This window comes from Micromys minutus, assembly GCF_963924665.1.
Source record: "Micromys minutus genome assembly, chromosome: 3".
NCBI lineage: Eukaryota > Metazoa > Chordata > Mammalia > Rodentia > Muridae > Micromys > Micromys minutus.
The window spans coordinates 61152240-61177697 of record NC_137972.1 but is presented as its reverse complement, the minus strand read 5'-3'; the positions used below and the strand labels follow the sequence as shown (position 1 = coordinate 61177697).

At 38.6% G+C, this 25458-nt stretch overlaps 1 protein-coding gene across 2 annotated transcripts in view; it reads right to left on the bottom strand.

Moving 5' to 3' along the window:
• The window catches only part of GABRB3 (gamma-aminobutyric acid type A receptor subunit beta3), a gene marked incomplete at both ends in the record, with an annotated part of 213031 nt that overhangs the window by 37752 nt on the left and 149821 nt on the right, over positions 1–25458 (bottom strand). For both annotated transcript variants that reach the window (XM_080913836.1, XM_080913835.1), the window contains one exon: positions 13985–14205. In XM_080913836.1, coding sequence (XP_080769962.1) covers positions 13985–14205 — 221 coding nt within the window. The remainder of the gene's footprint in view (positions 1–13984; positions 14206–25458) is intronic.

The following is a 25458-nucleotide window of genomic DNA, read 5'->3' as shown; positions in this document are numbered from 1 at the left end:
CTGAATGGATCTGCTTTTCAAGACTGTTCATTGTTACACAGAAGTACAGATTCTGTTTCCTTTGTCCCCCCACAGTTTTGCTGATGTCATATTTAGTTACAGTAGGCTGGAGTATTTATACAATCCTTTGGCCTTTGCACGTCTTTGTGCCATCTGTGAACAAGTAAGTTTATGCCTCTCTTTCCTACTTTTATAGAAGTGACAACTGGGTATCTGATTTTTGATTTTAGGATGAAAATTTCAGTCTTCCACCATTATGATCTTATACATTTTTATATACAATTAAACCATCTTATAAAGTTTACTCTGTGTGTACTGCAAGTTCTTCTTATGAAAATCTGTTAAATTTTGTCACGGTTTGTCTCCTTGAATTGAAATGATCCTGTGTGTTGTTATGTTTCATTTCATTAGTGTGGTATATCACACTGGTTTTCTTCTAAAATTATTTTGTAATATTTTTCCATTTCACTAAGGTTTATGCAGCTAGATGTGGTTTGTTAATATTTTGTTAATTTTTGCACAAGTATTTATAAGAGATGCTATCTGCTTACTTTTCTTCCTTAACATGTTGTTCTGGTTTTGACACAGCTGTACAACTGGCCGCAAAGAACAATTATGAACTAAGAATTCCTCACTGGTGTTAATTTTAATTGCCAGTGTCTGAGAGAATGAAGGCAAGTCATGCAATGTGGAGCTTGCACTTTGAGAGGTTCATTTTGCCTATTTTCTGCATGACTCCATTTTGGTATATTTTATGTTTCCAAAAATTAGTTCATTTCATCTACTTTTTATAATTTTATAGCACATAAACTTTATTGTATGACCTCTGGTTTGTAAATAACTGTTAGGGAAGTCCCATGTTTTCTTTAAAAACTATGATTTTAGTTATGTGCTTCCTTTGTCTTTTTCCTTGTCAATCTCGATAAAAGCATGTCGATGTGTTGATCCCTACAAAATATGTAATTTTGGTTCCATCTCATTATTTAAAAAAAAAATGAGATTGGTGGCTTTATTTTTCGTGTAAAGCACTGAAAATGCACATTCACTGTTTCTGGAAACCTGCTTTTATTCACTGGCACTTCTTCCCCGTGAGCATTTAAGCTTACACATGGCTTCAGGGTCTGATTTGCTGCAAGTGTGTCATCGCTTTGAAAAAGCTCACAAGAGGGAGACCTGCAATGAGACCACAGGGAATTTCACTCTCCAGCCTTCTACCCTAACACAGAATTTTGTGAAAACTGCACATCTCTTGGCTCACAGAAAAAAATGGAGAAGATCTCCAGCAGCCCAGTACATGACAAAAAAACCACAAAGCAAATGTAAGTCTGGAGCCCTGTGAAGTGCTCTCTCCCACAACCCCAGGAGAGGCTCCATCCATTTCTCCACCATCACTGACCGTCTGCTTCAGTTTATCGTCATTGCACTTCTGGCTTTAGGCTTTGGCCACCACCTCCCTCTATTTCAGTTCCTTAAGGTCACTGACGTGAGAAGACTCATCTTTTCAGTGCACATTCCAACCAGACAAATAACTCTTAGAACTCCACACAGAGATTGGTATGGTCGCCATCTCTTCTTTCCCCTTTGAGGCATTTGACTTCCTATAGTTCATCACTCTGATGCCAAGCATGTTCTTGGTTGTTATATCTTCTTGCTGGCCCTTTAATAAACATCTAATGTTTTGTCTTTTGCTACAGATCTTAACTTGGAGCTAGATTTTGCTAAGATCAATACCATTACCTCATGTCTTTGGCTACGGTGCTTACGGAATACACGCTTTTGCCCTTTCACTCTGAGCTGGCTTGGCTCTTGACTCAGCTCTGCATTTCAACGTCTGTGTAAGTCTGGCCTTCTGGATTACTTTTTGTAGACAGTGTATAATTAGATCCTGATGTATTTCTAGACCTTCTGATCTGTCAGTCTTGCTTTTGATCAGTCAATTCGTTTACACTGTGAAGTGATTGCTAGTAAGAAAGGATAGACTTCCACATCAATGCCACTTGCTTTGTGTTTGGGAGCATTTTGTTCCCTTGCTTTTAAAATCTGTTTTATTCGTTGTTTAGTGGATTTGTTATATGATTTAATTTCCTTCTCACTTTGTGTGCAGCTATTTCGCAGATGTCTTTTCCCTGTAACCGTGCATACTAAATTTGCTATCTTGGGTTTATAACACTATACTTTGTCCTAATGCAGTATCTTCAATTAGCTCCACACCCTTATACTGCTGCCTTTACAAACTGTGTCATTGAACACTGTACGCCAAAAACATCAACAGGGAGACACGGCATTGCTATGTAGCCAAAAGCTATCCCAGACCTTGCTACAGCACAGTCGGGGCTTGTGATTTTTCTACCTCAGCTTGCAAAGTGCCAGAGAATTTGTCATTTAAGTCCTGTAGTGAATAAAAATTTGAAAGTAGGATTACAAGTAGCTTAGTCCTACCTCTCAATGACCATCACCGGACATCATTACAACCTTCTGTGCATTCCTGTCAGTACCCAGTTCCCTTTAAACTTGAGCACTTCCATAGAAGTGTGGGGCCTTTTTAAACAGACACAAACTCTCTTGGGACTTACTTGGAGAATTTTTATTGCTTCTAACTATAAAGGGCTGTTTGTACATGCAACATTGTATGTGGGCAGGTGTTTTTTCCTAGAACATATATTATCCATTTGGCTTTGGCCCCCAATGTTTCTGAGACAAGTGGGCATATAATATTTTCAAGATTGTCTCTGAATTTAGTGTCTGAAATTTTGGTAATTAAATGTTTCAACATAGATCTCTCTGGTTTTAAACACACTGGACTTCTCTGGAAATTTTTTATCTGTAATTTCATATTATCCATTAAATTAGTGATGCTTTCAGACATGATTTCTTCAAATACACTCTCTCTACCTATCCCATTTCATCCCTCTCCTCCTCCCTCCACTAGCCTGTCTGTCTCATCATCTGAAGATCCTACACATTTTATTTTAATATTTTTTTCTCACATGTACATTGGGCAGTGTTAACTTTTTTTCTTATTTTTTTGCCCCTTAAATTTGACATTTTTAATCGCCATATTTTCAGGTCTATGAACTTTTTTCTCAATATGTACAAATCTACTGTTCAATCTTGTTGGCGAATTAGTCACTTTACTTATCATAGGGGTTTAGCACTTCTGTTGGGTCTCTGTGTGATTCATGATTCTTGCTGGGTTTTGTGTGCTTCCTCACCACGCAGTCATCTATTTGCCCAGTTCGTTCTTCACCTTCTCTTACTTTTTCCATGGGATGTGAAGATGACTGGGTTAACAGTCTATCTACCAGACTTTATGTCTCAGTAGCTGTCTATTAATTTTCTTCCTTTGAGGTAAACATATTTTTTCCTTCTTTGTAGACCTACTGTAGAATTTGATTACAGAAACACGGTGAGTGAAAGTCAGATCCCTTCTTGTCCCCAGTTCCCCCATTCACTGCAGACAGCCTGTTCACTGCAGTGCTCTGCACACATAGAGATGCACATATAGAGATGCACATATATAAATGTTTGAATTATGCCAAGACATCAGTCATAAACAAAAGCTTAGGGTTACTTAGGATCCTTAGGACTGCATGCCTTTCCTAGAAAACATAATAGGAGAATTCAAACTAGTATAATTTTTTGAAAGGATGTTCTGTGCAGCATCACAGTAGATATTTGTAAAAGCAGATAAAAACAGGAAAATAGTCCTACCTACAATAAGCCCAATGTGAATAGTGTTGCCATTCCTAAGGAAATAGATTCCACCATTTTAACCTTTGAAACAAATTTCTTGAGGCAGAGAGTTTCACAAGGAAATCTGATAAGTATTTAAGAATAAAATTAAGCCTAATTTTGGTGCAAATCCCCTCCAGAAAACCAAAAAGCAAAAAAAAAAAAAAAAAAAAAAAAAAAAAAAAATCTGAAATTTCAAGTTTTACTAGAGCTATAGTAATAAAAACAGCATGGTACTGGCCTACAATAGATTCGGTGATCAGTGGAAGAGAACTGATATGCTGTATAATCCGACATTCCTAAAGCTACATGACAAAGAGAATAAAAATACACAGGGGAGGAAAAATCAAGCCAACCAACATAACAACCATAATCTTCAAAAAATAGCTCTGATTAAACTGAACAGCTGCAAGTTGAAAAATAAAACTCCATCCTTGTCTATCTCTCATACCTTATAGAATTCAACTCCAGCTGGACTAAAGATCTTTAAGGAAGATCACATAACCTAAATCTGATGGAGAACAAAGTAGAAAATTCAACTGAACGGCTTAGCACAGGGAAGAACTTTCCAAAGAGGATGCTAATGGCGAGGATGTCAAGACCTAAAATAAGAAAATGAAACCTGAACAAGGTAAAACACTCCTGTGTAGCAAAAGATGCCATCACTCAAGCAAATCAGCAGCATACAGACTAGTGGACCATCTTTACCAGCTATACATCTCTCAGAGAGTATCTAGATTAGATAAAGAACTTGAAAAGTCAACATCAAGTGTACTGGCTGGTTTTGTGGAAACTTGACACCAGCTGGAGTTATCACAAAGAAAGGAGCCTCAGTTGAGGAAATGCCTCTATGAGATCCAACTGTAAGGTATTTTCTCATCTAATAATCTAGGGGGAGGGACCAGCCCATTGTGGCTGGTGCCATTCCTGGGCTGGTAGACCTGGGTTCTATAATTGAGCAGGCTGAGCAAAGCTTGGGAAGCAAGTCAGTAAGTAACATCCCTCCATGGCCTCTGCATCAGCTCCTGCTTCCTGACCTCCTTGAGTTCCAGTCCTGACTTTCTTTGGTGATGAACAGCATGTGGAAGTGTAAGCTGAATAAACCCTTTCCTCCCCAACTTGCTTCTTGGTTATGATGTTTGTTTGTGATTAAAAATCCTGACTAAGACATCAAGAAAACATTAGCCCAACTAATATTGGGCATGGAACTAAACAGAGAGTTACCAAAAGATGAAATATAAGCGGCCAAGAGACAGTTTGGAAAAAATGTTTGAAAACTTTATTCATCAGGGACCTCCAAATCAAAACTGCTTTGAGATTTCATAGCATGATCAAATCCACAAATGACAATGATCACTGCCATGTTTGGGAAGGGGAACACTTACTAGCTGATAGTGAGAATGCAGTTTGGTGCAGCCACATTAGAAATGCAGAAAATGATTCACGACATGACCCAGTTCTACCACTCTTTAGCATATACCATAAGCACTCTGTATCTGACTATAGAGATAAATACTCTTCCATGTTCACTGTTGCTCTCACAATAGCCAAGAATTGTAAACAGCCTTGATGAATGGCTATCAGGATGCTAAGGAAAACAAATTCATGAAATTCTCTGGTCCATGGATAGAACTGGAAACGTTCAATCTTCACAAGGCAAATTAGGGCCAGATAGTATAACATCCCATGTTTTCTCTTATCTGTGTCAGATCAGAGTTATACGGTATGTATATTTCATTTGGTATACCCCTAACTGCTTAGAAACAAGTAAGGAGCCAGGGAGAGAGCTTCAAAGGAGACAAAACACAGTGTAGAAAGAAGTAACAGGATGGTGTAACAGAAAGGCTTAAAGTGGAGTGGGATGTGAGTCAGGAGAGAAGAGAATATGCAGAGGAATCAATAACCCTAAAGACTTTTTGAACACATATAGAAACATACAATTGTAGAAGCTTTCTAATGTACACACAACACAAATACACATATACACACAGAGTTAAACTGTGTGTTATATTATAACAAGGCAAAAAATTACTTACCAGAAACCACAGGCTAACAAACAAAAAGCCCAGTGTCAGGAAAGGGCTCCCTCTGTTAGAGGTGGTGGTGGTCCTATAAGCCTCAACATTACCAGATATTGTAATGTTATTCATTATCCTTTAGTACTTGTTCTTATTGATGAGGATACCTTGTATCATAGAACATGAAATAGTCAGTCTGGTACTCACCTGGAAGCTTTATCCCAAATGGCTCACTTTCCTAGTGCTAAAAGGTACATTACCAGAGATTGTAGAGACTTGATGTGCTAGGGTGGGGTGATAATGGGGAGGAGGGTTCCACACTCTTAGAGGAGGAGTGGAGGGAGATGGGCAGAGGGAACTATGTGAGGCAGGGACTGATGAGAGGAGGGACAGTGATGAGGATGTAAAGTGAATGGATAAATTATTTAATTTAAAAAATAATCATACATCTCTACCTATTGTAAACATTACAAGCTACAATAATGATCTCCCAGGAAAAATATACTCCCTGGTTTCATAATGGGAAGAACACAGGATAAGACTACTACATTCTGATTGAATTTAAGTCCAGCTCCACAAGAAGAAACTCATGACTGGCACTATTATCAGACCAAGAACCTGAGATAAAACAAGAAATAGGCCCACTTCTACTAAATGGGTATAGTATCATCTAACTCCTTAATGAGATTTCATTATATCTGTAGATTGATGTACCTCTTATCCCTCATTAGAGAAGCTTCTCTTCACAGTAGATGGAGATTAACACAGAGATCCATGATTGACCAAGGTCCAGAAAATAAATGCTATCCAAATTCTCAGTCTTGAAGGGGACATCCATATTATATTTTTCCTCCAAAGGCCCATTTGGAACAGGAGGTAGAAAGATTGCAAAAGTGAGAACATGTTGATAGCTGCAATGCAACAGTGCTTTCTGGACATAGTATGGAACTGCACACCAGGCCAAGTCATCTCATCAATATGAGAGGAGGCAATGACGTATAAGCTGTATCTGAGGGGCTGTTGGCAACTGTGAGCTGCTGTGAGGGGGAGAACCAGTTTTCCTTAAGAGTATAGCCCAGATAGGCTGACCATATCCCAGTGGGAGGCCAAACAACTACACAACGTAGACTTGATTGTTTTTTAAAAGATATTAACTTATTTTTATTTCATGTGCATTGGTATTTCAGCTATATGCATGTCTGTATGAGGTGCTGGGTCCCTTGTAAGTGTTCGACAGTTATGAGTTGCGATGTGGGTGCTGGGAAATGAACACATGTCCTCTGGAAGAACAGCCAGTGCTCTTAGCCACTGAGTGAACTCTCCAGCCAAACTAAATTGTTTTTATAAAGGACATAAAGTTGAGTGGGTATTGAGAAGAGAAATAGATTTGGGACAAAATTCAGGTGGAAGTAAATATGTTCAAAATACACTGTATAAAATTCTTAAAGAACTGAAATATCTCAAAGAATAAAAATTTGCCCAAAATATTTCCACACGAAGGTTATATTTACAGGCAAATATTTAAAGGAACATTGACCTTCTTAGATAATGCTATACCTTATACTCTATTACGGGGCATGCAGAAAGAGAAATCTTGATTCATAATATAATAAAGCACAAAAGAAAGAAAGAAACGTATATTGTACAGTGGCCTGATTAGTAGAATATATGGGACAGGGCACTCTACAATGTACACAGCAGAAGCAATGCTACAATTTCTCTAATGTGTGTAAGTCTTTAGAAAATTTCTACTAATTGTTTAATATTTACTGGGATTCTATATCATGGGTTTTAACGCGAGTCAGATTATTGAAACCAAGAAAACCTTAAGGAAAGGTTTTTTTTTTTTTTTTTTTAGGAGCATTTACACTCATATTTAAAGGAGGCATTTCTTAAAATAACACAAACATAGGGCTGACAGACACATAAGGATAGCTATCATGAAAATCAGAAAGAATTATTGATCAGGATGTGAAGAACTGAACCCTGTATTCTGTGAATGTAAATTAGCACAGCCATTGTTTAAAGTGGTATACAGGGTGTTCAAATCACTAAACAAATTAATTTGTTAAAGAGATACCTGCACTTCCATGGTGAATGGAACACTATTCACAATTACGAAGTTCTGGAATCAACCAAACAACCATTCAACACATTAACAGGGGAAATGATCTGGCCCAAACAATGCGACAATGTCCAGTTAACAAAAAGAACAACAACAAAGGTTTTTTTTTCCCTTTGTGAGAACATTGATGTATTCAGAAAATATGCTATAAAAATAAGCCAAATAGAGAAAAACAGGCATGTTGTATATAGTATCTCAGCCAATCAAACTCAGAAGTAGAGAGCAGAATGGGGCTGGAAAAGACAGGGAGAAGAAAGAAAAGGATAATAATAAGGTAATAATACCAAACCTCACAAACGAAGATTTTGTTAGATCTACTGTACAGCAAAGAATAAATGTACTGTACCCACTTTTAAATTGTTAGATATAAATTTCTAAAAGAAAATTTCGAGTGTACTCACTACAAAAAAGATTAAATAATTAAAAAGCAATGTGATACCCGACTTCATTCAGTTATTACATACTGCATCCATAAATCAGGACATCCTTTTTATCCCATAAATAGATATAATTATAAATTGTTAATGTATAGTAAAATTAAATATTTAACAATGAATCAATATAGAAAATTAATATATAACTGTCACAGCAAAGGGTTATAGAAACATGCCCTAAAATGATAATATCTACCTCTGATGTCTACCATTTGTCACTATATATGATTTGAATTCTTTGGTGGTTTGAATGAGAAATGTCTTATATAGGCTCATGTATGGGAATATACTTGGTGCCCAGTTTAATGGCATGGTTCAGAGTAGGTATGAAACCATTAAAAGGTATGGCCTTGCTGAGAGAATTATGTCACTGGAGGGAAGTTTGGAATATTGATAGCCTGACTGGTTTCCAGCTTTATCTTTTTCCTTGGCATTTATGACTAATGATGCAATCGCTCATTTCTTGCTCCTGGCTTCCTGCCTCCATGCGTCCCCTAACCATATGGCCTCTCCTGGAACTGTAAGCCAAAGTAAACCTTTTCTATGTATCTTTCCAGGTAAAGTGTTTCATCACAAAAACAAAACTAATACAGAAGCTGCTATTAGAGACTTGCTGTGGTAAAAAAGAACCCTGACTGTTTGGGTTTGAAGAGGAATAAGAAAGGCTTTCAAACCTTCATCTACAAAGGCTATTTTTGCCATGAGCAGAGCCTTTCTGTTTGGAGCCTATAATAGAGGAGTCCTGAAAGCAATGTGGAAGATGGAGGTTGCATATCTCAAAAATTTTTGACTGGGCTAGATAGTAGTCACAAGATATTTTGACAAATAATGTAGATGCAGTTCACCCTTGGCCTAAGACCTTGCTTGCCCAAGGCTTCACTAAAAATATTAAACCACTCGTTTATTTATTGACAGAGTCAGCATAATGTTGGTTCTGCGCATTTGTTATTACTGATAACTATAATGCAGATCTATAATGAAATAGAATATTTTGGACAAAAAAAATACAAAATGTACAGTTCACAGAGAAAAAGAAAAACAAGGAGTTCTATGTTACAGCCAATACATGTGTGAAAAGAGAGCCTGTAATACTAAAGAGATAAGAAATATTATGAAGTGACTACCTAGGTTGCACCAGAACAATGAAAATAGAATCCTTAGGGCAAAATACTACCCAAGTAAGTTTCCAACTTCTGCGGTAAAAAAGAGCCGGAAGAGTTTCTCAATCCTAGGAAAAGCAAAAAAACAAAAGCAAGCAAACAAACAACAACCTGCCTACAAAAGCTACTTCTAATATGGTTCAAGCTTTGCAAAACAATCCTCATAGACTTGGTTTTGGAAGCATGAAAGTGAAGAATAAAAGGATCATAGATTTTTCCCTTCATGCTTCAGAGATTTGCTGAGGACAGGCATAAAACAAGGTCATGCAAGGCCATTGCATATAGCTATACAGTGAAGGATGGATTGAGTAGAGACCCCAAAATATTGGAGACCCCAATGCCTCTAGGAAATCAGACTTTTTAGGGAGTAAATAGATAGTTGAACTGAGATACCATAAAAAATATATAGCTTCGGAATGAAAAGCAAAATTGATTATAAGACTCATCTCTATTCTACATTTGATTTAATATTGCATTTTAACTTTTAACCATAAAACTTCTCACATTTATAATTTTCAGTGGTTTTTAACTGCATGTACTAACATCACAATGTATTCTCCAAAATATTTCCCATCAAAATATGCTTACATGCTTTAATGACCATCATTCAAACTGGGATGCTTTATTGCAAGTGACATTTTATTTGTAACCTTCTTATTAACATCTATTAGAGACCAAATACTCAGTGTTTAATGGGGCAAAGAAAGACAATAAATAGCAAAATGGGAATCAGAAATGGAAGAGAAACTAGAGAAGATGGAGAAGGAAGATGATCTATCTCTGACAGGTAGCAGGGCAAAACAAAGAAGCAGTGGTGGATGAGAGCAGCCAAGACCTTCTTAATACCTTGAAAGGCATGACTTCTCAAATGAAATTTTAAAAGGAACATACCATGTCAAGACAGCAATATGCGTCATCCAAAGATCCCTAACTCAATAGCTAGGTAGGCCTGTGCCAGAGGCTCAGTCGGCCTTTGTGATCAGCTGTGCCAAAGTCAGTGACCATTAAGGAACACGTGCAAAGCTTGATCTCAAGGCACTGGAGAGGTTGGAGGAAACAATTCCCAGTGCCAGTAACCTTTCAGTCCATCAGTAGAGTGAAGGATCAATGCTTTCCCAGAATAAGCCTGATCTGACGTACTATTGTATGTCACTTCTGGTCTATAGCCAAAGATCTTTAACTTACCCAGAATATTCAGGAACCCCGCCCATGACCTTGATGACTCATGGCTATATATGTGGAAAGAAAGAAACTCATAGACACACAGTAGTGGGGGATCACCACTGGGGGGGGGGGGGGATAGCTGGATAGGCCAGGTGAGGACAACCTCAATATTCAACTGTGGAAAATTCAACTGTAAATTTTGGGAACAGTCAGTCCAACTTACATCCAAACCCAGATGAATTGTCCCCAGCTGGGTGGGGCTCATCATGAGTGCAAAGATGACAAGCCAGAATTATGTACAGTTTGACTGGTATATGTGACTTCTTCATTCCTAGTCACAATACAGATGTCACTAATGTAGAAGGTCAATCTTAGCTTCCTTATGTTTCTGTGTAAAAGCAAAAGGCATTCCGGAGAGAACTAACTTTGGATGTTGAATTTTGTTCTTTTTCCAGGAGCCTCTGTTATGTTGCTAGACTTCATCAGAATTCACAGCTCCTGATCAGTCTCAAGCTCCAGAGACAGCCAATGTGCACGGGTAAGGGAGGAGACATTGAGAGGCTGGCACCTGGGAAGAATCTGTCACTGTAATTCCAATAGGTTCTGAAGAGTTAATGACAATGTCACAGTACTGCAAACTGAGGAATGTGTGATCTCATTTATCAGAAGATGCTGTGTATAATCTAGACGTGAGAGACTGGCTTAACCCTGGCTTGTTATGTTATCACCATGATTTAGTAAGTGTAACAATAGGAGAAAGAAGAGCTGAGCATAGAGTTGAGAATGATACTGACAAGAAGACCTGTGCCTTATTTTTATAGAGAAAATTATGGACTAGACAGAAGGCTGGAGTATATTTCATAGACTAGCACAGGAGGAATATATGTATATGTGAACATTAAAACATCATTAGCATCTTTAATTATTAATGTGCTTCTTCTTCAAAAGCTCAAGTTAATGGTTATGAATGCATACCCTTTTTAAGTATCAAGATAGAAATTTGTAGACTAGCCAAGTTCCAAGAAGCCAGACTACACAACGCAGAGGTGTATACATAGGCTAGGCTGGTCAGCCTACACATACATAGATTGTGTAGGTCCACAAAAATGTGAAGAACTATTACAGAAATAGGAACTAAAAAGGATGTGGCAACTGTTCTCAGGTGGGCGGGGGCTGCATGGAATTCTGCTTCCTGATTTCAGATAATTGATAGAAATTCAACTGAAAAGGTTATTTTTAGATCACTGGGCAAAGACCAATATGAAAGGCTCCCCTGACTTATTACTCCATTACTATTTATTTTGAAGATGAAGTGTGAACTAAAGTCACTATTTTTTAATGTATACTCTGTTTTTTTTTTTTTTTTTTTTTTTTTTTTGTCATTTTTCACTTGTATGTATTGTTTGGCACTAAATTTAATACCTTCAAATGAAATTTGTAAACTTATTACAGCACTTGCATGTGTATTATAAAACTCTATTCCCATTCCATAAAGTTAATGTCCCTTGATTTTAATAAAGACAAATTGATTACTCTACTTAAAGAACGTAAAGAATGTAGGGCCAGCAAAACAGCTCATGTGTAAAAACACTCCCCTCCAAGCCTGACAATCTGAGTTCAATTCTAGAACCCCACATGGTAGAAAGAGGAAACCAATTTCTTCTACCTCTTTGCAGGAATACACAAGTAATGTACATATATTATATTGGTTTCTTGAGACATGATTTCTCCGTGTCAAGCTCAGGTTATCCTAGAATTTACTCTGCAGATCAGGCTGGACTCACTTGCCTCTGTCTATGGAGTTCTGGAATTAAAGGCACGCACTACCGCCACCCAGCAAGACTATGTTTTAAATGGAAAAAAAAAAAAAAAAAATGAAGAGAACTCAAAGAACTTGTTTTATAAAAAAAAAAAAAATTCAAAATGTCAGTTATTTTAGTTGATGTGTGCTCTTAGCTTTTCCTCATTACAGACAGATACACACGCACATACAGACATGAACACTCATATACACAAATATAGACAAAAGTATGGTGCAAACACATATTTTCTGCTTCTGCTGTGGTGAGCAAAGGTGACAGGCAGGTAAATGGCTTTCCATTTAATGTCCTAAAATGTCCCAGTGTTCTTCTCCACGGCCTCTCAGAACCTCTTACACTGAAGCTACGTGTCTCATTGTGGAGAAAAAATATAAAACAATTAACCAGGCTACAGAGATATCAGGCCAGATTTTTGTGAAGTGTCACCACACCTTTTGACATATGCCATTATTCCCTTATATTTAGAAAGATTTTATTTGGCAGAAATTTCAATTTCTGCTCTTATACTGTGTTGTTTTTATTTTTGTTTTTTAAATAAATTTAGCATTTTTCAGTGTGGGCAAAGTTAAGTACATTTTTCTCCTTATCTAGAGGCTCTATAAGTCACAGTATGTAGATTTCAACACCTTCGGTTGGGGGTTTTACTTTTAGCTACTGCAATCTTCTGAAAAAGGTCTCAACTCAAAACCTGAGAAAGATTTTCCTCTAAGCAACTCACATCTGTTCTATTAAAAATAAATGTGGGGCTTATCTAGAATGTTTCAAGGGCACTTCTAGCCCAGGGCATCAAGAAAGTTAGACAGGCATATATATTATTCTATACTAAACAAGAGTCCAGAACCGAAATCAGTGTGAAATCCATTTGGAGGCCGAAGACTTAAGAATCTCATTCAAGAAAGTTATCAATTCCTATGCAGCAGAATGTAAGCTGATAATCAGAGAAGCCCTGGGCTTCCTCTGTGTAGCACAGAAAGCAGTTTTCAAGTGAAGATCCTCAGCCCTGGAGCAATACTAGGTCATGAAAGGCTCTCTCTTAGTCTCTTCATTAATATCAGTGATCCTGACTTCACAGAGTACAACTGAGACTATATCTTACATATTCACAGTAGCTATCATCTAAGCAGTGTAGACAACTTTGAAAAGAGCCAATTAAAGCTTCTCAAGTGTCAGGGAAATGCCAATTACAGGTCTAAGTAGCTTTGATATGGGAATCTGTGCTCTTAGATTTGGAAACCCAAATATATACAAACTATCCAATAAGATTACTTTGCAAATGATGAGGGCTATTTATAGTAACAATACTAAACCAAATCTGAGAGGGATGAGTTCCTTTTTCTTTGTCTTTTTTTTTTTTTTTTTAATGCAAAGGAATATCTCATGGATATCTACCAATGAATTTAAGGATGTGGTCTCACTTACTCTAATAAGCTCAAGTGAGAAACTCAATGCCAGTGCACCACATAACTTCAAAACTGGCCCTGCAGAGCACACAGACCTGAGCCCATACAGCAGCCCTGCAGAGCAGACAGACCTGAGCCCATACAGTACTGTTCCATCAGGGTGAAGGCGGATCATGCGGTTTTTCACTGTCACTCCATGCACAAATGACTTTTTGTCATTTAAGAAATACGTGTCTGGAACCCAGAGCTGGTCAGCCACTCGATTGTCAAGCGTGAGGTTGAGAGGGATCCCAGAGTAGGCGAGCCTTTTATCTCTCCAATATTGTTGGAAATACATAGTTAGGGTATAATCCTGGTGGGGGGGGAGAGAAAGAAAAGAAAGAAAATTAGTTTGTGTTCAACATGAGTCTAACTTGGACATGCAATGACAGATTCAGACTGAACCCCATGTCCTGAAATGGGCAGAAACAGTGGTGTTTAGGAATGAAATCATTGTGTTTAAAAAGCATAATGTGTAAAGGCATAGATAACATACATAAAATTTTCCTTAACTTAGTAAATGGTACCGGACAGGTTGCATTTTGAGGCAATTATACAGCAATAAAGAATAAGAAACCATTACTGTAAAATCAGAAAGCTGAAGGGAACTTGATTACATCCCTAGGTACATACTTTTCCACCAAGCAAACAGCATTTTAACAAAGCTCTATGGTAAACTCTATCTATAAAACCATCTATGTAGTTGAAGCTACTTCTGCCTTTGCAAAGGCTGCAAATACAGGCCTTCCAGAAACACTCACTTGGGATGAAGTGGCTTGTGGGAGGGCTCATTGTCCTAACTTTCACATATTCTCAGCTCATCCTGGCTATCCTGTGCTAACTGGTCCATAATCTCGCTTGGAAAAAACATGATGCAAGAAAATATGAGAACCTGAAGACATAGGAGGGCATGGGAGAAAACCACAGCACGGATACATGGAACCAAAAAACCAATAAATGCTCACGCAGGGAACCATAAACTAACTTTTACATTTTGTTGTTACTGGCAAAACAGCTAATTGGGATGGAGGATGGGCAACCCAAAGGCTGAAATAATAAAATTGGGAATACACACACACACACACACACACACACACACACACACACACACACACACACACAGACACACACAGACACATACACACACACACACATTATATAAATACATATGGGTATATAAATCAGAAAATATGGTGAGAGTCATAGGCTATTCTGGATCCTGTTGTGGAAGGACTGAGCCGACAACTTGAAGGGATGTAAGTATATTCAAGATCAAGGGAGTCCACAGGCTAGTTGGACAGGTCTGTAAACATGCCCATTTTGTGGGCAGTACAAGGTAAGGAACAAGCCAGTTTCAGAATCCATCCTGGACAATAGGAGCTCACAAAACCACCAATAACCTCTATTACCTCACATGGCCATTCTTCATTTTTATAATTTATGTCTCATCTGAAAACATAAATGATATATGTTCTACTTAAAAGTGGTAAAGCAGAGATGTTAACATAGCCTCATTAGATGTGCCCACCAAGAGGTTGCATGAAAACTCACACATACTTACCAACTCTAAACAAAATATAAATTTCAGGATGTAGTGACAGCTCAGGGTCAAAATGCATGCCTAGGATATGTGTGCCTTCATCATAACAAACAAGCCTCTCAACACTGTTAAGGCCCAGAAAAAGTAGAAGAGAGATGGTGGACAAACCCACATGGATGAGACTTACAGGAAATTTTATCTGAACTTTTATGGAGTTGTAATGCTTAAGAAGTAGGGATTTCTTAGAGGAACATCCAGGAGTGGACTCCGAGCCTACCTAGTACATCCTATCCAGATGCCCACTCTCATCCCAACCACAACTGAAATGTTTTCATTGGGAAGATGCCACTAAACTTGGGCCCCTGGAAACTAGCTAAGAGGGCAGGGAGCATGACCAACCTGGGAGCTATTCATTTATAAGCACTGACATATTTGCCAGTACATGGAATAGGCAGCAAAACTGGACCTTATACCAGTGGCTGAGGAGCAGGGACTGGAGCGTGAGCATCCTACCGTAGAAGACTGCATAGTTTCATGTATAAGAGTAGTTACCAGTTACATGATATCACGTGTCTCACTTTTTGTATGCATTGACATCCAGGGCCCTGCTGAGTTGAATCAGCTGCCCCTCCCAGGGTTACTCAGTTACTACACAGAGTGAACATTGTATAGGATAGCACACCTTCATATCCAAGACAACAAATCCAGAACCCCAACACTCCTCTGTGGAGATTGGACATAGCAGCCAACGATTCACAATAGCTAGTGGTCAAGGTCTAAAGACCAAATCACCAAGAAGAGCCTCAGTGGTTAGGAGTCTTTCAGTTAACTAAATAAGACAATTCTGAGATGTTTACAATGGTTTATCTATTCTTTTTAATATAAACCACAATAAAGTCCTTTACTTAAAGGCAAACTTTTCTTTCTGCCACTTGATTCATATTGGCTTATTCCCATGTTGCTCCCTTGATGTGGTGTGTCACAAAAGTTCCCTCCTTTTGTGACTCTTTCTCTGGCAGCCATCTCTTAATGTGTTTGCCTCTCCATACCTTAGCATAATGTGATGGCAAATATTGTCAACTGGACCAGATCTAGATCACCTAGGAAATACACCTCTGGGTATTACATAAAGGAGTTTATAGATTGATTAAATAGAACTGGAACAACCTACTATAAATGTTGGTAGCAACATTCTACGGTTTGGGTGGGATTCTGGGCTATATAAAAAGAAGAAATCTTCTTGCCACCAAACTGTGACTGTCATTAGGTTATGAATGTTCAAACTGTGAGCCAAAAATAAGCTTTTTATGTATTTTGTCATAGATATGAGAAAAATACCTTCCATCAGAGAAAACTAGTATTGAGTAATAGAATGACTTCTTAAGTTGCTCACCACACTACACTGGACATCCTATACTGGTAAATATGTGGGAAGTACAAATTGGACTGGTGTGTGGGGGCTATATTATTTTAAGTCACTGAGCTACTAAACCTCTAAGACACTAGAAAAGAGAACTTAATGGGTTATTTTCATGGTAATTCTAAGATAATAAAGACCCAGCTCATGAGGTTTCACAGGGGAACAGGGACTCTCCTGAGAACTGGGCTAGGCATCATTCAAGTCATAGTTTGGCAAAGAATCTAAATTTTCTCAGCTCTTGTCTTGAGCTTGAGTAAAGCTAAATTCAAAAGTAATGGATTCATGGATTATTGGAGGAAATCCCAAGGCAGGTGTGATGCTTTTATATGCCTGGCCCAGGGATTGGCACTATTTGGAAGTGTGGCCTTGTTGGAGTTGGTGTGTCACTGTGGGCATAGGTTTTGAGACCCTACTCCTTGTGAGCATTTTGCTATTAGACTTCTGATGAAGATGTAGAACTCTCAGTTCCTTCTGTTCAATGCCTGCTTGGATGTTGAAATGTTCCTGACTTGATGATAATGGGTTGAACCTCTGAACCTGTAAGCCTATACCAATTAAATGTGATCCATATAAGAGTTTCCTTGATCATGGTGTTTTTTCATAGCAGTAAAACCCCAACTAAGCATGATGAGTCATGGTTATTTTTCACAAAGAATCTCCAGATATACAGTGAAAGAGCTACAAATGGAGTCAGATGATATGAAAAGTGTGCCCTTTGCCTGGGACATGAATTAACATTTCAGACAAGAAGGATGAGGAGAAAGCAGTTGGAGTTGTTAAGGAGATCAACCCCAACAAGGAGCAGCTGCTTTCTCAGCACTGGAGTAGCTGGAAAAGTGCCCTTGAGTGAGTACAGATTCCCCAGCCATTCAAGGATACCATTGTGGAAACACAAATTCATCAAAAGGACCTAAACTGGAAAAACTGCTGAAGGGCTTTTCTGTTCAAAAAAAAGCCATTTATGGAAGCATGCCCCAGGGTCAGCTTGGACGGTTAACAGAAGCCAGTGCAACTGTGATCCAAGCAAACCAGGTTACATCTCATGTTTACAGCTGAACCTGGCAGGTAGTCCTAGTGGTACTAGTTATAAATACATGAAAAATGAAAGAGTCTAAATCAGACATAGAGGTGCTCACCTAATTCTAGCACTTAGGTGTAGAGGCAGGTGGATGTCTGAAAGTTTATGTCTCATTTATATATTGGGTTCAAGACTAGTTAAGACTACACAGTGAGACCCTATGGGGGAGGGTAGAAGAAACCAGGAATGGAGGCTTGAGGCAGTGTTTCAGCAGACATGAACTATAAAGGAAAAGCCCAAGTTTTAATGGAGATCCTAGGAAAGTAGCCATGCCAAGACACTGGGATATTGGCTAGGCAATGTTGCATTGTAGAAGTAGTGTTAGACTATAGAAGAGCTTATGTGTGCATCAGGCTTGCAAAGCTGGAGGGTGAGGCTGCTGTAGTCCTTTAGATCACAGATGATCCTATCATGAGCTCCAGATGTTTAGCACTGAGCTGAAAGATTTACATTTTTGTTTTCTTGTTTTGAATACTGCTTTGGTTGGATACATCTTTTCTATGTCCCTGTTTCTCTGGTTGGTAAAGGGAACATTTGTTCTGTGTCGTTGACTGCTAAAAGGACATCACTTGTTTGTTTTTATGTTATAGCAACCCCGAATTAAGACATTGCCTGGGTCTCCAGCTATATCATTCCTGGGCATATACTCAAAAGAAGTTCCAACATCTAACAAGGACACATGTTTCACCATAATCATAACAGCTTTATTTATAATAGCAAGAAGCTGGAGAGAACCCAGATGTCCTTCAACAAAGGAATGGATACAGAAATTATGGTACATATACACAATGGAGTACTACTCAGCTATTAAAAGCAATGAGCATAAAATTCCTGGGCAAATGCATGGAACTTGAAGCTATCGTCCTGAGTGAGGCAACCCAGTCACAAAAGAACACTCATGGTATGTACTCAATAATAACCCAAAAAGCTGAATTACCCAAGAAATAATTCACAGAACTTCTGAAGCTCAAAGAGTAGGAAGTCCAGAAGGTGGATGCATCAGTCCTTCTTAGAAGGAAGAACAAAATGTTCATGGGAGAAAATAAAGCGACACATAGAGGTTGGGAGAGGGAGTACCTTCATGGAGACAATGGGAGGGGGAAGGATGATGGAATTGGGGGAAGTAAGTAACATCTGTAATGTAAATGCAGAGAATATCCAACTAAAAATGTAAAAAAAAGAAGAAAAGAAACAAAAAATTGCCTGGATCTCAGAAGAGACAGCACACATAGTAGAGTATTAGAACTCTTAAAGACTACAGGGACTTTTAACTTTGGATGAAATGAATAATTTTGACTATAGATAGTTTTGACAAGAGATGAGAAACTGTGACTTGAAAATGATCTACTTGAGCTTCTATTTGACATGGTGTAGACTTGTGATAGTTAATAATGCCAATGTGACAGTATCTATCATAACTAGCAGACAAACCCCTGGGCATGCCCATGATGATAGTTTCTAGGTTAGATTGAGAAAAAACGAACATCCTAAATGTGGATGGCACCGTTCCAAAGGCTGGGTCTTAGAGACATTTAAGAGAAAGAAAGAGTAAGTCCAAGAATTTCCCTCCCTGTTCCTGTTAGCAATGAATACAGTGTGACCATGACTCCAAGATTCTCTGCTGTACTAGACTGTGCCCTCAAATAGTGAACAAAAATAAACTCTCCTTCTTCACATCCCTCTAGTTAGGTGTTTTTTCACAGCCCCAGGAAAAGTAACTAAGGCACATTTCACCTACTGTCTGACGCACAGAAGGTGAATAGGGTAGGTTAGTTATGTAACTGAAATTTCAGTGCATAGTGGGTGGGGATTAGGTGAGGGGTCAGAGATGATGGATGGGCCAAAGGTCCTGTTGAAAAGCACTTTCTGCTTATAAGCAGAAGGACTAGATCTAGAGCAGCCATGGTAAGACCTGAAATGTCAGATCTGTGCGGATCCAGAACAACAAGAGAATGGAGCTCCACACTACATCTACTAACACTTGTGGAAGAAGCATGTACAATAGCCCAAACATGAACAGTTTGTGGCAGCATAGCAACCTGGAAATATATGGCATTCTCAACTTAGGATCTCTTGTGTGCAAAAAAAAAAAAAAAAAAAAAAAAAAAAAAAATCCTCACACTAGCAGAACAGCAAAGTTTCAGGCAATTCTTTCTTTAACTGCCACCTGCTTTCCTACTCCTGAGTCATGAAGTCTAGCACTCCCCACAGAGGCCCCTTCATAGTGGCTTTGCAGGGTTTGCCATGAGGAAAAAGAAACTGTATCCATTTGCATTGGAAACCAGCTGTCATTCACAGTCTGAGGGCTCAGGATGAGGTTTTATTTTAGGTGGTGTTGCTTTCTACCCCATTAGCAGCACCTCCTAGTTTGGCCTTCAGTGTTTGGTAAAGTAGTCAGCATTGGTAGGAAGAGCTTAAGGAGCCAAAAGAAACCTCTACTTAAAGTTAAAGTCGCTAGAATCTGCTCTGCCTTATAAGAAAGGAACACTTCCATTAATTGATACAATAATCAATACCATCTTTCTCTTTGCAGACATTGGAAGATGAAGGGGAGAGAAGGTAAACAACAAGAAGCAGATGATGGAATTGCCCAACACCCCACCTTTTAGCTTGTCCCTTTATGAAGCTGTGTTAGTCAGGGTTTCTATTCCTGCACAAACATCATGACCAAGAAGCAAGTTGGGGAGAAACCGGTTTTATTCAGCTTACACTTCCAAATCGCTGTTCATCACCAAAGGAAGTAAGGACAGGAACCCAAGCAGGTCAGGAAGCAGGAGTTGATGTAGAGGCCATGGAGGGATATTGCTTACTGCCTTCCTTCCAAGGCTTGCTCAGTATGCTTTATTATAGAACTCAGGTCTACCAGCCCAGGGACAGCATCACCCACAATATGCTGGGCCCTCCCCCCTTGATCACTAGTTGAGAAAATGCCTTACAGGTAGATCTCATGGAGGCATTTTCCCAACTGAGGCTCCTTTCTCTGTGATAACTCCAGCTTGTGTCAGGTTGACACAAAACCAGCCAGCACAGAGGCAATGAACAAATAATTCTATTGCTGAAAATTGATACTTTTCGCTGGCCCCATCATGGATCCAGTGCCTCGGTGACAAAGCATCCCAGAACACATTCATTTTTTTTTTCTTGTATTACAACATTGGTTTTATCATTATGTTTACAAACCTGCATAGATCTAAACAAAAAGTTTACAGAACTGATTTAATCTAGCTATCCTCTGCTTACTTCCACCACCACTTTTTGAAGAAAAAGCAACTGGTTTTGAAGTTAGGGGTGTCTCCTCTATAACAAAAGGATTTGACAGATAGCGAGCTAGAAAGGTTTGTACATTAAAGTGGAGTAAGTTTAGTAGAAGTTCTTTGTTTTGTTTTTTGTTTGTTTGCATTTTGTTTTTGCAAAGGCTAAGAATGTAGAACCAGGTCCCAAGGCTCTATGGAGCCCCTCTCATCACTGAGATTTTAAACTTATCACCAACCTCACTTTCTTCTTATAGGTTGAGGAGCTCACACACAAGTTCTTGTACATACATAAAACTTGACCAAATAAACTAGCTCTTCATCCCAATTTGTTTTGTTTTAGGCAAAGGTAGGCAGTTAAATTTGAGTACAAAATTAAGAGTGGCTCATGAGGGTGGAATACTTCAAAGAATAGTCAGTTAAGCCACCTCAGTTATAAACAGGTCTACTGGAGACCTACAGGTAGCAAAGAAGCATGCAGGGAGGTACACAAAATAAGGGACATATTCAACCAAAATCATAGACGCAACCTAATATATAATACTTGGAATTTCTCTGCTAACATGGTTGGCAGCTTTCTTTTACCAGAGCTTTAGATTGCAGGACACATCATCTTATTGGGATATTTACTCAGTTACTGAACAAATATTTATTCAATGCCTGACATTTCATAGTGAATGTTGGGAGTAGGTGATGAGCTAGATGCAATAATTATACTCCCTAAGGGATTGACCATTGGACTGGGGCAATCTAATTTCAGATGTCCATAATTCTAAAGCAATTAGTATAAATGGGAGTAACAAAAGAAGCTAATTCCAGGAAGGACAACCAAGGGAACTTCTTTGAAAGGGGCTTATGTGACAGCTGCATGACATAAACCTTGAAGAAGAGGTAATGGATCAGGTCATCAGTCCACAGCCACTGACATCACCACTACATCCACAAAGCTATGTTCTCAAAACTTGATGACAGATGGCCTGGCACAGGATTGTGATTAACACCTATCCTTCTCCACTCATGGTCAGCACAAACATTCTGCAGATGAGGATGCCCCTAAAGGGAAGAATTTGTGCCAGTAGAGGTCTCAAAATGACTGTTTACAAAAGAAGGCTCCAAAGATGCTGCAAGTCAGAAGCAACAGTCTTAATGATCAGCCCGGCAGTGACGATATACTAGAGTCTCTGTTACTTATTAATTCACAGAGATCCCCTATCCCTTTCTCTGAAAGAAATTTTTTTTATTTTGCTTTGTTTTCTAGCAACTGATGTGTATGAGAACAAGAGCAGTTTTCACATACTCATCTCACTGATCTCTGAGATACCAAGAGTATCTGAACAAGGGCAGAGGACTATGACTATAGCCTTTTTTTTTTCTTCCTACTCCTGACCTTTGTGGCACATCTGGTAAATCTGAGGGAGGAATAGAGTAGAAAACAGCAGGAGTCAAGAAGCAACATAAAGGGATGGATTCTGAAGAATGTGAGGAAAGAGTGTAGTGTGGCAATCAGGTCTGAGATGTGGGCATCTAAAAGGAAGGAGTATGGGGAAATACAGGTTCAGGACAGGAAAGGGGTTCCTGGAGGTGGAGGTCAGTACTAGAGCATGAGGACCAGAACTGTCCACTGCGGTCCAGGAATGGACAGACTAATTATATTAGCACACAGTGGGCAAGAGTCAGGTTGTCTCTGGACACAGGTAAGCAATAGTAGGCTAATATTTTCAATACATCTAGACCTGCCATTAGCAGCAGGAGGAAAAGGGACAGCCAGAGTACGACTGTGTTTCTAAAAGGACCCCTATTCTGCACTTGGGTTTGAGTCAATACAAATATAAAATCTATTTTTATAGCCCCCACCCTGCAGGCCTGGTTTACATTTTATACTCCGATCACGTCTGATATGTGATAATATGATGGGACTTGGATTTAAATTGTGGCCTGAGTCAGTCAAACATTTTTAAAATGGTCCCTCTATGACATGATTGACATTGAGAAGTGTTTAGGAGTCTCACTAGCTCACCCCCATTTCATCCTGTCCATATAACCCTATGCAGCATGAAAACACTTAGTTTCTAATGAGGCTGCAGAGTCAATTTAGAAATATGACTGGCACTAACTACATAATTCAAAGGCTACCGTATAGGAATTCATTTCCTAGGACATAGCATCCTACAACTTTCCCCTCAAAAGAACATAGCAGTTCAACCCCAAATCTTCAGTCAGGAAGGCTTCTGGAAGAGACAACTGACTGAGAGTCCTAGATTCATCAGAAGACCAGCCCATCTCTGAGCATAAAGACTGTTAAAAGAGAAGTATGAAGCTCAACCCAGATTGAGGCACAGCAGAAAGGTAGACAACTAAGAGGACACATGAAAAAGAAGAGGACAAGAAAAATGAGGAGTGGGTGAAGAACGAGGAGGAGGAATTGGATGAGGATGAGGACACAGCAGCCTTCTCTAGTCTAGTTGAAAAACCCACCATCTATGACAAGAACACTATCATTATTAACATCAGTTAAGACAGTTGCCTACATGGAGAAAATATGCTTTTTATATTAAGTTGTTTCAAACAAGAATGCAAATGTAACAATGAATTTTGCTTAATATATAAGTGTATATGGCCTTCCAGTATGGCCTTTCACAATCCCAGATGTAAACCCATAATTTTCTAGGAATCTGACCAGAAAGAATCACTGCTTGCAAACCTCGCAGATTACAGTATTTTCCAAGGTGACCTGAGTGCACCCTATAATCTTAATTATTAAAAAAGGTTAAAGAAATAAATAAAGGAAGGAAGGAAGAAAATAAAGAAGAAAGAAAGAAAGACAAAAGAAAAGAAAAAAAGAAACACATTTCCTAGCAATTATTTGAGATATAACTGGAGCACCACTAAAACTGTTATTTGGTTAAGACACATAACTCAGTTCTCTTTATAAGTCCTAAGGTATGTGTTTCTTTCAATATCTTTCATTCTTACAACCCAAGAGTTAAGCTTATGTTAAACTACTTATTTCACTTGAATAAAAGTCTTAAAGAACACTTCATAAGCAACATGGATTTGTGCATGCACTGCACCCTGCCACTGCCAGCAATACCACCATTGCCAATGACTGCACTAATGCTGAGACCCTATGAGTTTCAGTGCTATCAAGTTTATGACCATCAGAGAGTTCTCTGTATTAGGAAGTTATCCTCCATCTTTTGTTTACATCGTAATCAGTGCCTGTGGGTCCTATTGCCCTAGAGTTTAGACTGGATAGTGCATTCAAGCAGGAATAAAAAAAGTCCACATGTAGCTTCATCCAACATTATCTAGAACACTAAGAACTGCAACTCTTGAATATGCTGTGCAAAAGAAAGATAGTGTAGTTAATTTAATTTGACCTAAAAAATGCCAATTTATCCAAATTTCTAGATATCTTAAATCAATACCTCCCTGTGTAATAAAAAACTTTCTGAAGACTATAGAACTAGCATAAAGAAAAATTTAGGAATTGCATTTAAAAGAAGGAGTCTTACATAAAGACAATCTTATAAACAAAACCAATGGAAAAGAAACTTATTTCTTTTATTTATCACTATCTTCCTTGATAATCTGATAAAACAACTCCATCTATCTTCTTCTCTGGTCCTCTCTCTAGCTATTTTCCCTTGTGTTCTTCTTTCTTCTTTCCCTCTCTTTCCTTTCTTTTGCTCCCCTTTCTCTTCTATTTTCTCCCCTTTCATTTTCTTTCTTCTCTCACTTCTCTACTTCTCCTCAATTCCTTTCTTCACCCCATCTCCTTTTTTCTCCTTATTGCTTTGTTCCTTACTTCAGTCAGTATAAAACACTAAAGTACAGATGATAGCCACTTTTACTTGATAAAAATTGCCTGGGTGGTTCAGTAGCAGTATTACTAAGAGAGGTTTTAAGATTTGTAAATCGTGATTTTTTTTCTTTCATTAAAGAATGCTAATGTGGTTGTCAGGACCCACTCCAGGTTGCAGTAGTTTATGTAGAGAAAATGTCAGAAGCACTGGTCCCTAGATACGATATTATGCATAGTAGGGTCTTTGGTTTGCAGCCAAACCATTGTTCCAAAGTGCATTGAAGAGGGATGGGACAGGTGGGTATTCATCTAGGGGAGAAAAGACAAATACTGCTTTCCTCTCCTATATGGAGCAGAAGTTCTAATGACTGATAACTGACCCTCTGGAAGTAAGGCATTCATCAAACAAGCACTTATATGGAAGTTATTGTCCCTTGACACTCCCATTTGAATATGTAAGTTGAAACTATAT